The sequence below is a fragment of the Vitis riparia genome, chromosome 7 (assembly GCF_004353265.1).
Source record: "Vitis riparia cultivar Riparia Gloire de Montpellier isolate 1030 chromosome 7, EGFV_Vit.rip_1.0, whole genome shotgun sequence".
NCBI classification, from domain to species: Eukaryota; Viridiplantae; Streptophyta; class Magnoliopsida; order Vitales; family Vitaceae; genus Vitis; species Vitis riparia.
In genome coordinates, this window is record NC_048437.1 from 17,862,469 (window position 1) to 17,878,404 (window position 15,936).

The 15,936-nt window shown below is 39.5% G+C and overlaps 1 protein-coding gene across 3 annotated transcripts in view; it reads right to left on the reverse strand.

Annotated features, from left to right (window-relative positions):
• The window catches only part of LOC117918346, a 65,573-nt gene that overhangs the window by 41,049 nt on the left and 8,588 nt on the right, over positions 1-15,936 (reverse strand). For all 3 annotated transcript variants that reach the window (XM_034834920.1, XM_034834921.1, XM_034834919.1), the window contains exon 7: positions 130-267. In XM_034834920.1, the coding sequence (XP_034690811.1) occupies positions 130-267 (138 nt within the window). The remainder of the gene's footprint in view (positions 1-129; positions 268-15,936) is intronic.

A 15,936-nucleotide genomic window follows, 5' to 3' on the forward strand; every position in this document is an offset into this window, starting at 1 on the left:
AAAACAAGGAAAACAAAATGTTAATAAACCATGTAACTTGAAAAACTTTAGTGACACAAGAAGGTGTAACAAAAAGGCTCATGCAACTAATGGAAGGTTAAAACAAACTATTTGGTAGGCAAACTACACCTGGGTAGTAGAGAAGTAAGTTCTGCAAAGAACCAACATATGGTTCCTTGGTGGAATCAGATTGCTTCAAACCATTGCTTTTCCAGTTCTGCAGCGTTGCAGATTCCCCCTTATCCTGTGTATATAACTCCTCAACAGCTGCATAACAAGAGCATAATAAAAAAACTTGAAAACAAATATAATAACAGGAAAAAAAAGTTCTCACATCAGATTCTTCCTGTAAAAGAGAGGAACAAAAAATCATGAAAGGAGAGGTGTGGAGACCACCACACTAATATAAAACTGAAGGTATGTGGAAGATCAACATAAGCACATTGAAAACTCCCAAAAACCTGCAAGACATAAAGACCTAAGGAAAAAAAAAAAAACATGTAATAAGGACTTCCAGGCTGTAGCAGAGGTTGCTGTACTGACCCTTCTAAAATGTGGGATGCAAAAAAAAAAAAAAAAACACTGTAAAAACCTGTCAAGTTCATAATCTTAATCTCCATAATGATAAAATATAACCTACTGCTCTCCCCTTAACATTTAAAGTGCACTTTAGAGCATTCACCCTTGGCAATGAGCCTGTCCCAATGCCTGAAAGCTAGCCATGGTTTTGCCAATTACAATGCAGATATTATTTTGAAGACACTTGAGTTTTATGCAAGGATGAAAATATCGGTAAATAAGGCTATATCGGTACTTGGATTTTACGGATATACCAGTGAGAACTATTTTTTTTTTCCTTTGAAGAGCAGCATTCAAGAATACAAGGTTTTACCTCTTCTTTTCCAATATGAAACCAAAGAAAATTGTATTCACAGAAACAAAGATGGGAGAGATTACAAGAAAGGATGACCCACCCTTGAACCAAAGCAGAGAAAAAAATAACAATAACAAGGGAAAATTTCAAGTATCCACGCAACATAAAAGCACCCAAAAAAATCCAATCTACAACCTCAACCAATAACCCCAAACCCCATGACACTCAGGAAGGAAAGGAATTCCAACAAAATCTTCGAACCTGTCAATTACTTGGTCTTCAGACCTAGGCATCCAACCAAGAAGCATCCTCAACCTCCAGAATGGTCAATAATCCTTTTTTTTTTTTTTTTTTTTTTTTTTTTTAATCAGAAACAAACAAATGTATTAATAGATAATAAGAATATAAGAAGGATGACAGGTCCTCCTCATGAAGTACAAACCTAATCAAAAGTAACTAAGTAAACCTCCACAAAACAAAGAAGGCTATACAATAAGGACAAAAGGCCTATACAAGTATAACAAACCAACCCTTATAACCCAAATGTGTACAAATCGAGAGCCAACTAAGCTGAATAACACTCAAAGGGTAGGGTTTAAAAAGGTCAGTACAGTAAGCCCAAAAAGAAACGAAAAAATGAAGCAAATCCCACAACTAAAATCCCCCTCATTCCTCAAGAAATGCAATTTCCATGGCCCCCTCATTCCTCAAGCAATCTATGAGATAACTACAACTAAATCCCCCTCCATCTAGAGGTTTCTAATACCATATGAGAACACTTCAATCAAACCTTCCAAAATAGTATGGATATATCTCAGAGACCAAAAACACAACCAGGGTCCTTTGTTTCTTCATTTTTTTTTCCCTTCCCAATCCGAAACAATGATTTTTTTTTTTTTTTTTTTTTTTTTCAGAACCAGAAACAATGATTTCATTACAATGAATTAGTAAAATAATGGAGAAAAAGATATCTCTTTAAAAAAGATACACGCAGTCTGATCAAAATAAGAAAAATCAAGCCCAGACTGCTTCTAGAAAAGCAAAAGAAGCTACAGAGCTAAAAGAGGTTACAAGAATATGCATGGTCCAACAAACAGCCCAACACAACCCGAAAGTTTGGGTTCGTTGCAGAACATCTTGTCTCCATGATCTCTGATCAATCTGCCAATCGCCATTAATCCCAGCCTCAATATTCTCTTAATTTGTCATATACATGTCTGGTTAAAGGGTTTGGAAGTAATTTATAGAACGAACCTCTTGTGGAGGGACAACCCTCAGTCAGTTTCTTTCCCTCACTTATTTTATCTTTTAATCTTGTAAGTACAACTGTACAACCAATTTTGGGTCACCTCTGAAAACAGGCAACATTGGAATTTCAATTTTTTCAACCTCACCAACCTAGAAGCCAATGAGCTTTTCTCTCTTCTTAAGATCCTAAATGATTGTAACAATTTATAATGCTCAATGTTAATCCTATTAAGGAATTGAAAGTACAAACTTCTAAAAAAACAATTCTTGTTGCTCCCAGTTCAGTAACAATTGCCAAGCCACATTATCAGGGCGTTTACACAAAGTTCTTCATGAAACAATCTCTGGTTCTCAAGGAGCCTTTGTTGAAGGGAGACACATTTTGGATGTTGTATTGATAGCCAATGAAGTGGTGGATGAGAAAAGAAGGTCAAGGGAGGAAGGGGTAGTCTTCAAAATCGATTTTGAGGGGGGGATTAAACAGAAAGACTCGGTACAGGGCAAAGGGCGCCAAATTGTGATTGTCCAATGAAGGTGAAAATTCTGAGCTGGAACGTGAGGGGAGCAAACGATAGCTCCAAAAGAAAAGTTATTAAGACGTTCATAAGGAACCAGAGGGTGGACTTAATCTGTATTCAGGAGACAAAAATTCAATCTATGTCGGATAGCATTGCGAGAAGTTTAGACTCCGGGAGATTCCTAGATTGGAAAGCTGTGAATACGGAGGGGGCTTCGGGAGGAATTTTTATATGCTAGGATAGAAGGTCTTTAGACATTCTAGATTGGGAGGAGGGACAGTTTACATTATCTTGCAGATTCCGGAACGTAGAAAATGGGGCTATCTGGGTTTTTACGGGAGTGTATGGCCCTTTCTCCAAAGTGGAAAGGGATGCATTATGGGAAGAGTTTGGGGCGATTAAAGGGTTGTGGGAAGACCCTTGGTGTTTAGGGGGGGATTTTAATATCACCTTGTTTCCGAGGGAAATGAGTAGCCAGAGGAGAATTAGCTCAGCAATGAGGAAATTTGCTGAGATTGTGGATGATCTTGGGCTGGTGGATCTTCGTCTTCAGGGGGGAGAATTTACTTGGAATGGGGGTCAAAATAATCAAACTTGGGCAAGATTGGACAGGTTCCTTGTGTTTCCTAGCTGGATAGACCAATTCAGTGGGATTAATCAGTGTAGGCTGCCCCGTCCGGTATCCAATCATTTCCCAATCACGTTAGTGGGGGGTGGGATAAGACGAGGCCCAACTCCATTCGGATTTGAAAATATGTGGCTTAAGGTTGAGGGATTCAAAGATCTTGTGCACAACTGGTGGCAAGGAATTGATGTTAGGGGCAGTGCTACTTACAAATTGGCTACTAAGATGAAGGAAATCAAACAGAAGCTGAAAGTTTGGAATAGAGAAGTCTTTGGAAAGCTGGAGTGCAACAAATCTGTAGCCTTGCAGCAGGTGGAATTCTGGGATAGGAAGGAAAACGAGAGAATTCTGACTGTGGAGGAAACAGAGCTTAAGAAAGAGGCAAAAGAAAATTACAGAAAATGGGTAATTATGGAGGAAACTCACTAGAGACAGCTCTCAAGGGAAATATGGCTGAAAGAGGGGGAGAGAAACACGGGTTTCTTTCATCGCATGGCAAGTGCTCACCGTAGAAATAACTCTTTGGAGAGAATTAAGATCAATGGGGAATGGCTACTAGAGGAGCAGGAAATTAGGGAAGGAATTGCTAATGCGTTTAAAAATTTGCTCTCAGAAGATATGGGGTGGAAGGCGGATATTGGGAGACTTCAGTTTGATCAGATCAGCCAACAAGAGGCTGAGAATCTAGAGAGGCCCTTTACAGAGGATGAAATCCATGTGGCTTTGATGGAGATGAATGGGAATAAAGCCCCTGGTCCGGATGACTTTACTATGGCATTTTGGCAAAGTTGTTAGGAGTTTATTAAAGAGGAGATTCTAGAAATGTTCAAGGACTTTTACGAACATAGCTCTTTCCTCAAGAGCCTCAACAATACTTTCTTAGTTTTGATCCCCAAGAAAAGTGGGGCCGAGGACCTTGGAGACTTTAGACCTATTAGTCTCCTGGGGGGGCTTTACAAGTTATTGGCTAAAGTGCTAGCTAACAGACTAAAGAAAGTAGTTGGAAAGGTAGTCTCTACCTCTCAAAATGCCTTTATGAGGGGAAGACAAATTCTTGACGCTTCCTTAATTGCAAATGAAGTGATAGACTCATGGCAAAAACGAAAAGAAAAGGGCCTTATATGCAAATTGGATATAGAAAAAGCTTATGACATTATCAATTGGAAGTTTTTGCTGAAGGTGTTGCAAAAGATGGGTTTTGGGTCTAAGTGGGTGGGGTGGATGTGGAGCTGCCTATCCTCAGCTAAATTTTCAGTGTTGGTTAATGGAGTGTCTGCAGGCTTCTTCCCTAACACTAAAGGCCTTAGACAAGGAGATCCCCTGTCTCCTTATCTCTTTGTTATGGGAATGGAAGTGCTAGATGTTCTTATTAGGAGAGCTGTGGAGGGGGGTTTTTTATCAGAGTGTAACATAAGGGGTGGTAGTGGACCCCCTTTGAACATCTCTCATTTGTTTTTTGCTGACGACACAATTATATTCTGTGAGGCCAGAAAGGATCATCTAACTCATTTAAGTTGGATTTTATTCTGGTTTGAAGCGGCTTCAGACCTAAGGATTAATTTAGCCAAGAGTGAAATCATTCCAGTTGGAGAGGTGGTGGAGATGGAGGAGTTGGTTGTTGAGCTAGGCTGTAGGGTGGGGTCCTTACCTTCTCAGTACTTGGGTCTTTCTTTAGGGGCCCCCAAAAGAGCGCCTTATATGTGGGATGGGGTGGAAGAGAGAGTCAGGAGGAGACTAGCTCTTTGGAAACGACAATATATTTCTAAAGGGGGAAGAGTCACTTTAATCAAAAGTACTTTGGCTAGCATGTCAATCTACCAAATGTCTATTTTCAGAATGCCCAAGGTCGTTGCTAGAAGGCTTGAGAAAGTGCAAAGGGACTTTTTGTGGGGAGGGGGAAATATGGAGGGGAAAATTCATCTGGTTAAATGGGAGGTGGTATGTACAGACAAGGATAAAGGTGGGCTAGGCCTTAGGAAGCTAGCTGTGTTGAACAAAGCTTTACTTGACAAGTGGATATGGAGGTATGTCTGTGACAAAGATAATCTTTGGAAACAAGTGATCAAGGTCAAGTATGGGCAGGAGGGCCTTGGTTGGAGGCCAAAGAAGGCTAATGGGGCGGTTGGAGTAGGGGTTTGGAAGGAGATTTGGAAAGAATCAGAGTGGTGTTGGGATAACATGATATTCCGAGTAGGGAAGGGCAACACGATCAGATTTTGGACAAATGTGTGGTGTTCAAAGTCAGCGTTGTCCCATTGTTTTCCTCACCTCTTTGGTATGGCGGTTCAAAGGAACTCAACGGTTGAGGAAATGTGGGATCAAAATTCAGGTCAAGGAAATTGGAATCTAAATTTTTTTAGGGACTTCAATGATTGGGAGTTGGAGTTGGTTGGGGATTTTCTTCATATATTGAGGGGTCACAAACCCTCTTTGGAGGAAGATTCAGTCCTGTGGAGGCAAGGAAGAAGTGGTCAGTTCAGGGTCAAGGAAGCTTATAGTTTGTTAGCGAGGTCTGATGACACAGGCTTTCCATCAAAAAGCATTTGGGTGGCAAGGGTGCCAACTAAAGTTGCTTTTTTCGCGTGGGAGGCGACGTGGGGGAAGGTGCTTACTTTGGATAGACTTCAAAGAAGAGGACTACAACTTCCAAATCGTTGCTTTTTGTGTGGATGTGAGGAAGAAAGTGTAAATCATATTCTTATACATTGTACAGTGGTTAGAGCTCTATGGGATATTGTTTTTGGTTTAGTTGATGTGAAATGGGTTTTTCCAAAAACTGTAAAGGAGGTTTTAGCTAGCTGGAGGGGCTCGTTTGTGGGAAAGAAAAGGAAAAAGATCTGGGACGCCATTCCGTTGTGTATTTTTTGGACGGTGTGGAAGGAGATGAATAGATTAACTTTTAGGGGGGGGGGGGGGGGGTGTTGAACGTTCAGAAGTTAAAGAATTTTTTTGTCTGTAATTTGTGGAGTTGTGCCAAATTGTATGTAGGTGAGGTGGCGTTCTCCCTTATAGGCTTCCTAGAGTGGATAGCATCCACTTAAAGGGAGGTGATTCTTTTTGTCTTTGTTTTTTGAGGCCTTATGTCACAGGATGCTTCAAATGACCCTCCCCATGGGCTTATATAGGAGGAGGGAAGCTTTTGGAGACTCCTGGAGCCATCTACACTAAGCCATTGGTGGGAAGAGTGTGGAAGGTTCTAGAAATGCCTAGAGATGTCCACACATCTCTACACTATGGGAGAAGGCATGGGAGGAGTCCAAGGCTTTCTAGAGACTTCTAGGAATCTCTTGTATATTCTTGTACATAGGGTTGTACATAGAATAGGGTAGGATGTTCTAGAATATTCTTGATTTGTAAGGAACCCTCCAAGGTTCCAGAGAGTTCCCTTGGTGCCTATAAATAGGTGAGGGCCTCATTTGGCCAAGGCACCACCCAAATCACTTCCTAACCAAGCAAGTGAGCATCCAAGCACTTGTAAAGGTTTCCTTGAGTTAGTGAAAGCTTCCATTCTTTCAAGAGTTGCCTACCAAACTTCTTAAGCTTTTGAGTCACGAGTGTCTTAGCCGAGCGAGCTAAGCATTGGGGAGCAAGGCTGACTTAGCAAGATCAAGCGTCTTGACTTGTCTAAGTGTCGCACAAGCTTAGTGAACGACTAAGTCCGTGACACTTAGTTGCCTTGTATACTCCCTGTATACTTTGTGGCGTTTTGCCTTTTTAATGCATATCCTTTACTTATCAAAAAAAAAAAAAAATCGATTTTGAGAAGGCCTATGATCATGTGGATTGGGGCTTTTTAGATCATGTGCTACAAAGGAAGGGGTTCAGCCAGAAATGGAGATCTTGGATAAGGGGTTGTTTGTCTTCATCAAGTTTTGCAATCCTAGTTAATGGGAATGCAAAGAGTTAGGTTAAGGCCTCTAGAGGTTTGAGACGAGGAGACCCCCTTTCTCCTTTCCTTTTTACTCTAGTGGCAGATGTTCTAAGTAGAATGATGATCAGAGCAAAGGAAACTGGGATAACTGAGGGTTTCTTTGTGAGGAGGGATAGGACTAGGTCTTTGTTACAGTTTGCAAATGACACCATCTTTTTCTCTAAAGCCTTCACGGAACATCTTCAAAACCTCAAGATTATCCTTTTGGTTTTTGGGCAAGTATCTGGTTTAAAAATCAATTTAGAAAAAACCACTATTTCAGGTATTAACACTAGGCAGGAGTTGTTGTCTAGTTTGGCCTCGGTTTTGGATTGCAGAGTGTCAGAGTGGCCTTTGTCTTATTTAGGCCTTCCATTGAGAGGGAACCCAAAGACAATAGACTTTAGGATCAGATGATTGAGAGAATTTCGAGGAGGATGGATGGTTGGAAAAAGGCCTTTTTGTCTTTGAGAAGGAGGATTACTTTAATTCAGTCTTGTCTGTCTCACATCCCTAGCTACTTCCTCTCTCTCTTTAAAATCTCAGCATCAATAGCTTCAAAGATTGAGAAGATGCAAAGGGATTTTCTTTGGTCTGGGGCGGGGAAAGGGAAGAAAGATCATCTTATCAGATGAGATGTTATTAGTAGACCAAAGGAGTTGGGAGGTTTGGGTTTTGGGAAGACTTCTCTGAGAAATATTGCTCTCTTAGGGAAATGGCTTTGGAGGTTCCCTAGAGAAAGGAGTGGTCTTTGGCATAAGGTTATTGCGAGTATATATGGGACACATTCTAATGGATGGAACGTCAACATGGTGGTTAGATGGTCACACAGATGTCCTTGGAAGGCTATTGCTCAAGTTTTCCAGGTTTTTTCCCTTTTGTCCGCTTAGTGGTGGGCAATGGGGAGAGAATTCGTTTTTTGGAAGATCTTTGGTGGGGTAACCAAACTTTGTGCTCTCAATTTGCTGATCTTTACAGAGTTATTTCTGTGAAAAACCTCACTGTCTCAAATGTCCTTAACAATTCTTTTCCATTGTCTTGGAATTTTAACTTTCACCACAATCTTACTGATTCAGAAATTGATCTCCTTCAGAGATTAATGTCCTCCCTTAGTTCTATGCTTTTCTCTCCTTCTTTGGCAGATTCAAGAGCATGGTCTTTTTCATCGTAAGGATTGTTTTCAATGAATTCTTTATTCTTGGCATTGTCAAAAGTCTCAAATCCTATCTTATTCCTTCCGGCCAAGTTTTTGTGGAGTTCAAAAGCCCCTTCAAAGGTTAAGGCCCTTGCTTGGTTAGTAGCACATGGGAAGGTAAACACCAATGATAAGTTGCAATTGAGAAGACCCTACAAATCCCTTTGTCCTCAATGGTGCATTCTTTGCAAAGGAAATGGAGAGTCAATTGACCACCTTTTTCTTCATTGTCCTGTTACCATTGGACTCTGGCACAAGTTGTTCAATCTAGCAGGGTTGGTTTGGGTCCCTCATGTTGGTTATTGCTTTTAAAGGCTTGGGAAACTCATTAAAAGGCAAGACACTTTGGCAAATCGCTAGCCTTACTTTGATTTGGATGGTGTGACAAGAGAGAAACAATAGGATCTTTGAGGATAAAGGGAGAACGGAAGAGATGTTATGGGATTTGATTTGGTTCTATTCTTCTCTATGAGCTTCTTGTACTGAAACTTTTAGAGGAGTTCCTCCAAGTGTTTTACAACTCAACTGGATTGCGGTCTGTACTTCAAAAGTTTGAAGAATGTTGGGGTTTCTCTTGAATTCTGGTGAAGAAGGTTCGTTTTGGTTAACTTCAGTGTATGGTCCAAATAAGCCTTTGTGGATGAGGGATTTTTGGATGGAGCTACAAGACCTATATGGTCTAACGTTCCCAATGTGGTGTGTAGGAAGGGGCTTTAATGTAATAAGGAGGATCTCCGAGAAATTGGGTGCTTCTAGGTTAACACCGAACATGAGGTGTTTTGACGAGTTTATAAGGGAGAGCGGTTTGTTTGATCCCTCTCTAAGAATCGCAGCTTTTACTTGGTCAAACATGCAAGATGTTCCTATTTGCAAGAGGTTAGATAGATTTTTGTTTTCATATGAGTGGGACTATTTTTTCCCTCAAAGTCTTCAAGTGGCGCTTCCAAGATGGACCTTAGATCATAGCCCAATTTATTTGGAAACTAATCCTTTAAAGTGGGGCCCAACTCCTTTCAACTTTGAGAATATGTGACCACTCCATTCTGAGTTTAAGGACAATTTTAGTGATTGGTGGCAAGAGTGTCCAATTGAAGGTTGGGAAGGTCATAAGTTCATAAGGAAATTAAAGTTCATTAAATCAAAGTTGAAATATTGGAATAAAGTGCATTTTGGAGATTTAAGAGAGGAAAAATTTCATTCTTTCGGACTTAGGTAGAATTGATCTAATTGAACAAGAAGGGAACTTGAATCATGATCAGTTATCAGAAAGGACCTTAAGAAGAAGGGAGTTAGAAGAATTGTGGTCAAAGGAAGAGGTTTGTTGGAGGCAAAAATCTATGGTCAAGTGGATAAAAGAAAGGGATTGCAATTCTAAGTTCTTTCATAAAGTGGCCAATGGAACGCGAAATAGGAAGTTCATTAAGTCATTGGTCTCTAAGGGCGGGGGGGTGACTCTAAGCAACATTGAAATAATTTTAGAGGAGATTGTAAATTTATTTGGGAAGCTCTATTCCAAATCCGAAGGTGCTTCTTGGAGGGTTGAAGGTTTAGATTGGGTCCCTATTTCTAGAGAGAGTGCGGCTTAGTTAGATAGGCCCTTTTTTGAAGAGGAGGTATGCTTGGCAGTTTTCCAATTGAATAAGGAAAAGACCAGGGTCCAAATGGGTTTACTATTGCAATGTATCAAGAGTGCTGGGATTTTATCAAAGAGGACCTTATGAAGGTGTTTCTAGAGTTCCACACTAATGGGATAATAAATCAAAGTACAAATGCTACCTTCATTGCTATGATGCCTAAGAAAAGCCAAACCTTTAAAATATCAGACTTTGGACCTATTAGCTTGGTTACAAGTTTATAAAAGATAATTGCTAAGGTCTTATCAAGGCGTTTACGCAAAGTCCTCCATGAAACAATCTTTGGCTCTCAAGGAGCCTTTGTTGAAGGGAGACAAATTTTGGATGCTATGTTTATAGCCAATGAAATGATGGATGAGAAAAAGAGGTCGGGAGAGGAAGGGGTGGTCTTCAAAATCGATTTTGAGAATTTGGAGGTAGGATAACTCTCATTCAATCTTGTCTCACTCATATGCCTTGTTACTTCCTTTCATTGTTTAAGATTCCCGCCTCCGTGGCAGTAAGAATTGAGAGGTTGCAAAGAGACTTTTTATGGTCCGGGGTTGGGGAAGGCAAAAGAGATCATCTAGTTAGTTGGGATGTAGTGTGTAATCCGAAGGCAAAAGGGGGTTTGGATCTCGGAAGGATTTCCTTGCGGAATTCCGCTCTCTTAGGGAAATGGTTGTGGAGGTATCCCAGGGAGGGTTCAGCGTTGTGACATCAGGTCATTTTAAGCATTTATGGATCACACTCTAATGGTTGGGACGCCAACACTGTTGTTAGATGGTCACATCGTTGTCCTTGGAAGGCTATTGCACAAGTTTTCCAAGATTTTTCCAAGTTTACTCGGTTCATGGTAGGAGATGGGGAAAGAATTCGATTCTGGGAAGATTTGTGGTGGGGGGATCAACCTATGGGGGTCCGTTATCCAAGACTACTTAGAGTAGTAATGGATAAAAATATTCCTATTTCTTCAATTCTCGGATCCACTCGACCCTTCTCTTGGAACTTTAACTTCCGCCGTAACCTTTCCGATTCCGAGATAAAAGATTTAGAGAGTCTCATGCGGTCTCTTGATCTTATACATTTATCACCTTCGGTTCCAGATAAGAGATCTTGGTCTTTATCTTCTTCAGCACTTTTCACAGTCAAATCTTTCTTTCTTGCCTTATCCCAAAGATCTGGTTTGCCTTCAGTTTTCCCTTCCAAATTAGTCTGGAATTCTCAAGTCCCCTTCAAAATCAAGTCCTTTGTCTGGTTAGTGGCTCACAAGAAGGTAAATACTAATGACATGCTACAGTTGAGAAGACCCTACAAAGCACTTAGTCCTGACATTTGTATGTTGTGCATGAAGCAGGGAGAAACAGTAGATCATCTTTTTCTTCATTGCCCTCTGACGATGGGGTTGTGGTACAGACTATTTCAATTAACAAAGATAGATTGGGTCCCTCCTAGGAGCATCTGTGACATGCTTTCTACCAATTTTAATGGGTTTGGATCTTCTAAGAGAGGGATTGTATTATGGCAAGCTGCGTGCATCGCTTTATTATGGGAGGTGTGGCGGGAAAGAAATGCAAGGATTTTTGAGGATAAAACAAGGAATTCAGAGAACCTTTGGGACATGATTCATTTCCTTGCTTCTCTTTGGGCTTTTTGTTCTAAGGTTTTTAAGGGGATTCCCCTTAATGTGATACTCCTTGATTGGTTAGCGGCGTGCAACTCCATTGGGGTGGCCTAACTCATAGCAGTTGCCTGTATCTTCTTTGTATTTTCTCGCATTTGTTTCATTATAGTTTTGTTTTTCTTTGGTGGGAGGATTCCTCATCCTTCTCTTGTACTTTCCTTTTTATCAATATATGCCTTTGTCGTTTCCAATAAAAAAAATAAATAAATAAATCGATTTTGAGAAGGCCTATGATCATGTGGATTGGGGCTTTTTGGACTATGTGCTAGAAAGGAAGGGGTTCAACCCAAAATGGAGATCTTGGATGAAGGGTTGTTTGTCTTCAACAAGTTTTGCAATCCTAGTTAACGGAAATGCAAAGGGTTGGGTTAAGGCCATTAGAGGTTTGAGACAAAGAGACCCCCTTTTTTTTTACCTTAGTAGCAAATGTTCTAAGCAAGATGATGATTAGAGTATAGGAAATTGGGTTAACTGAGGGCTTCATTATGGGAAGGGATAAGACTAGAGTGTCTTTACAACAGTTTACAGATGACACTATTTTTTTCTCTAAAGCCTCTCAGGAACATCTTCAAAACCTCAAGCTAATTCTTTTGGTTTTTGGGCAAGTATCAGGATTAAAAATCAATTTAGAAAAAAACATCATATCAGGTATTAATACAAGTCAGGAGTTGTTGTCTAGTTTGGCTTCGATCCATGATTGCAAAGTGTTAGAGTGGCCTTTGTCTTATTTAGGTCTTCCATTAGGAGGGAACCCAAAGACAATAGGCTTTTGGGATCTGATGGTTGAAAGAATATCGAGAAGGTTAAAAGGGTGAAAAAAGGCTTTTTTGTTCCTGAGGGGGAGGATTACTTTACTTCAGTCAAATCTGTCTCACATCCCAAGCAACTTCCTATCCCTCTTCAAAATCCCAGTATCAATAGCCCCAAAGATTGAGAAACTGCAAAGGGATTTCCTTTGGTCTAGGCCAAGGGAAGGGAAGAAAGATCATTTTATCAGACAGGATGTTGTTTGTAGGCCAAAGGAGTTAGGAGGTTTGGGATTCAAGAAGACTTCCTTGAGAAATAATGCTCTCTTAGGGAAATGGCTTTGGAGGTTCCCTAGGGAAAGGCATGGTCTTCGGTATAAGGTTATTGTAAGTATTTATGAGACACATCCTAATGGATGGGATGCCAACATAGTGGTTAGATGGTCACACAGATGTCCTTGGAAGGTTATTGCTCAAGTTTTCCAGGATTTCTCCTTATTTATTTGCCTAGTGGTGGGGGATGGGGAGAGAATCTGTTTTTGGGAAGATCTATGGTAGGGTAATCAACCTTTACGCTCTCAATTCCTTGGTCTTTATAGAGATAGTTCTGTGAAAAACCTCACCTTCTTAGTTGTTCTTAGCAATTCCTATCCACTCTTTTGGAATTTTACTTTTCGTCATAATCTCATTGATACAGAAATTGAACTCCTTCAAAGACTCATGCCCTCCCTTAGTTCAATGCATTTTTCTCCTTCTATGGCAGATTCAAGAGTTTGGTCTTTGTCCTCATCAGACTTGTTTTTTGTTAAATCTTTTTTCTTGGCCTTGTCAAATTTCTCAAATCTTGTCTTGTTCCTTTTGATCAACTTTTTGTGGAGATCAAAAGCCCCTTCAAAGGTTAAGGCCCTTGCTTGGTTAGTAATACATGGGAAGGTAGACACCAATGACAAGCTGCAGTCGAGAAGACCCTACAAAAATCCCTTTGTCTTTAGTGGTGCATTCTATGCAAGGGAAATGGAGAATCGATCGACCACCTCTTTCTTCATTGCCCTTTAACTATTGGGCTTTGGCACAAGCTCTTCAATCTAGCAGGGTTGGCATCCACCAAGGAGTATTGAGGACATGATGATTATTGCATTTAGAGGTTTAGGGAATTCAATTAGAGGCAAGACACCTTGGCAAATCACTTGTCTCACTTTGTTGTGGATTGTGTGGCAAGAAAGAAACGCTAGGATTTTTTAGGATAAGGGGAGATTGGAAGGAATATTATGGGATTTACCTCATTTCTATTCCTCTCTATGGGCATTTTGTACTACTGCTTTTAGGGGAGTTCCTCTTAGTGTCTTACAACTCAACTGGACTACGGTTTGTGATTCAAAAGTTTGAGATAGTTAGGGTTTATCTTTGTATATAGTTTTCTATAGATGGGTGTATTCTCCTTTGATCAGTTTCTGTATTTTATGGGAAGGACCTCTCATTCTTTTCTTGTATCTTTACTTCTATTAATGCATATTTCTTCATTTCTGATAAAAAAATAAAATAAAATAAAAGTTTCTCTTGATCTTTGGTCAATGAAGTCTTTGGATTATAGTTTTATGACCTTGCAAGATTTTGTTCACCATTTGAGCTCTAATTTTCTTTTCTTGCCTTTTAGGCAAATTTTGTGTACTCTTGGTCTACTTAGATTGCACACCCTTTTTGTTAGGCATTCATGTGTTTATTCTTATTTTCCTATTTAAAAAAAAAAAATTAGCTAAAAGAATTGAAGGAAATGTAGAAGTGGAGAGATGGAAGGAATAAAAGGTATAAATGTCGTTTCATTGATATTCAGCCTATATAGAGGCCCACATATATATACAAAAATTCCTAACACCTAAATTAGGAACTTTCCTAACCTAATTACATCAGATCCCTTTGATTACGAGATTGTCTAATTCTCTCCTTAATTACAAAATCATGGTTTTCTTAATTTCATTCTTCCATACCTCAAGCTAGTGAATAGATGTTTTTCATTCCTAGCTTGGATACACTTGCTTGAAACTTTGTATTACTTAAACCTTTTCTGACAAGTTGGCAGTCAATAACTACATAAGGAGTATAGATTAATCCACTATCTAGTTTCTCCTTAATAAAATGTGTCTATTTCATTTGATCATGTTACCTAGATTATATGCGATACTGATTGCAAATATGTTGTCGTACTAAAGTCTCATTAGGTCATCTAATTTAATCTTCAAATCTTCCAAAATGATCTTCAACCATAGTAGATCACAGACTCCTTAGATCACTGTCTGAAATTTTGCTTCTGTATTGAACCTCACCACCAAACTTTGTTTCTTACTTCTTCATGTCATCAAATTCCTACTAAAAAAGGTGCAATACCCAATTGTTGATATTCTATCAACCACTGATCCAGCATGATCTACATCTATGTATGCTTTAAGTACTAGTCCCAAGCTTCATTTAAATAGGATGCCCTTTCCTAGAGACCTCTTAAGGTACTGCAACACTCGATTAGTAGCTTACAAATGAACCTCTTTTTAGACTATGCATGAATTGGCTAATCACACTTACAACATATGTTATATCTAATCTTATGTGAGAGAGATAAATGAGTCTTCCTACCACATGTTGATATATCTCTCTATCTAACACAACATCTTCCCCAGCCTTTTCAAGATTATGATTAGGATCTATTGGTGTGTTTGCTAGTTTACACGTCAATTTCCCTGTTTCCTTGAGAAGGTTCATTATATATTTCTGTTGAGAAATTAAAATTCTATGCTTAGACTGTGCAACCTTGATTCCTAAAAAGTATTTCAACCTTCCTAACTCTTTAATATCAAATTCCTTAGGCAAGCATTGCCTCAAAGTTTGTCTCTCCTTTTCTTCATTTCCCATCATGATGATGTTGACTACATATACTAGAAAAGTTGTAACTTCACCTGAACAACATCTGAACAACATGCCTTAGATATGTTAGGGATAGGAGAAAGACCCCAAATATCACTATAAATTAGATAAAAAAGGCTTTTAACTTCTTTTGTTATTGGTGGGAAAGGTTGAACGTTTGTGTTTGGTGAGTTCACATACATCACAATGAAAGCTCTCAACATTTAATTTCCTAAATAGAGAAAGAAACAAGATTCTAAGAGTTCTAAATGACGGATGTCCAAGTCTATGATGATGAAGCTAGATTTTTTCTTTATTGAAAATGTAGTGTAGCCCATTCCGTACCTTAGCAAGTCCAATCATCTTCCCTACGTCCTAGTCGTGAAATACATAGCGAGCAGGGTAAAAAGTCACATTGCAACCCAAATCTTGTGTAAGCTTTTGTATAGAGACAAGATTAGTGGACAACTTTGGAACATAAAGCACATTCCTAAGTGTGAGTGTAGAACTAATTTTGACATCTCCTACACATGCGACAATGGTTAATGAACCATTCGTTGTAGCTATTTCCTACTACTTGGACAAGGGTTATAGTTGTTAAATTGGTGTGATGAATGAATCATGTGATCTG